The sequence below is a fragment of the Cyprinodon variegatus genome, unplaced genomic scaffold (assembly GCF_000732505.1).
Source record: "Cyprinodon variegatus isolate N-32 unplaced genomic scaffold, C_variegatus-1.0 Scaffold3374, whole genome shotgun sequence".
Taxonomy (NCBI): Eukaryota; Metazoa; Chordata; class Actinopteri; order Cyprinodontiformes; family Cyprinodontidae; genus Cyprinodon; species Cyprinodon variegatus.
Window position 1 is genome coordinate 1 of NW_015153827.1, and position 1,123 is coordinate 1,123.

The 1,123-nt window shown below is 46.5% G+C and overlaps 1 protein-coding gene across 2 annotated transcripts in view; it reads right to left on the reverse strand.

Annotated features, from left to right (window-relative positions):
• Positions 1-66: 66 nt before the first annotated feature.
• The window catches only part of LOC107081203 (trafficking protein particle complex subunit 8-like), a 7,631-nt gene continuing 6,574 nt past the window's right edge, over positions 67-1,123 (reverse strand). The window contains exon 3 of one of the 2 annotated variants that reach the window (XM_015369406.1): positions 67-360. In XM_015369406.1, the coding sequence (XP_015224892.1) occupies positions 83-360 (278 nt within the window). In that variant the 3' untranslated portion in view covers positions 67-82. The remainder of the gene's footprint in view (positions 361-1,123) is intronic. The other variant, XM_015369407.1, reaches the window with a different exon arrangement.

Sequence of the window (1,123 nt, forward strand, 5' to 3'; positions counted from 1 at the left end):
CATCAGAGGAGCATCAGAGGAGCGTCAGAGGAGCATCAGAGGAGCATCAGAGGAGCGGGACACAGCATCATTCAGAGTTCTGTTAGTATGCAGCCATGTTTCTGTGAGTAAAGGAAGCTACCTGGTCATTCAGCTGTCTGATGTTCTTCTCTATGTGAGGCAGCAGGCCTCTGAAGGTGAACTCCTGGATGAACTGTCTGATGCGGTCGTGGTCGCTCAGGGTCAGGCAGGCGCCGTGGCTCCCCGCTCCGTCAGCTGCGTCGTCTGGGTCAGCAGAACTTTTCTTCACGTCCTCTGGGCTCATGGTTAGGACGCTGTCGGTGTCCAGCTGAAGGGGGTGAGTGGAAGGCCCAGGATCTACTTCCAACATGGAGACAAACATTCAGGCTGATTCTCAACAACTATGGACGCCAGAACAGACTCATGTTCTCGCCAAGTCTGTTCTTTACAAGAACCCAGGAAAGTCTGGACTTGGGGAGAACGCAGCAGAAATCTGGGTCCACTGATGACATCACCACATTCAAAGCTAGTCTGGAGCTGCATTTCACCTCCTGTTATTGATCGTCTCTAAATCAGGGGTCACCAACGTGGTGCCCGCAGGCACCAAGGGGCCCTCAGGGACCACATGGGGTGCCCTCAGCATCTTATGAAAACAGAACAACTTACCAGTGGATTAAGCTTGAATGGTATTTTTTGCTGCTGCTGTTATGCTTTATCATTTATAGAGCCTTTCATCATATCAATAATTTAAAACATATAAGCATTTACAGGGATTTCAAAATGACAATATTTAAAAGCAAATCAGAAATCTAAAGAAACAATAGAAATATGTTTATTATCTATGAAGTTTAGGTGAACGCTGACTCCTCCAGTTCATAGGTCCGTATTAATAGAAGGTTGGTGACCCCTGCTCTAAATAATAATAAATTAGGACTTTTTTCATCTAGTGGGGGAATAATAATTATCATCAGAGCCAGCGGCCCTTCACACGGCTATGCAGAGAGAGGGCCGCCGCAGACGGGCTAATGTTCCCTTCATTGGCTTCCTGTTAAATCCAGAATAGAATTTAAAATCCTCCTTCTCACATATAAAGCCTTAAATGGCCAAGCTCCATCTGATATCA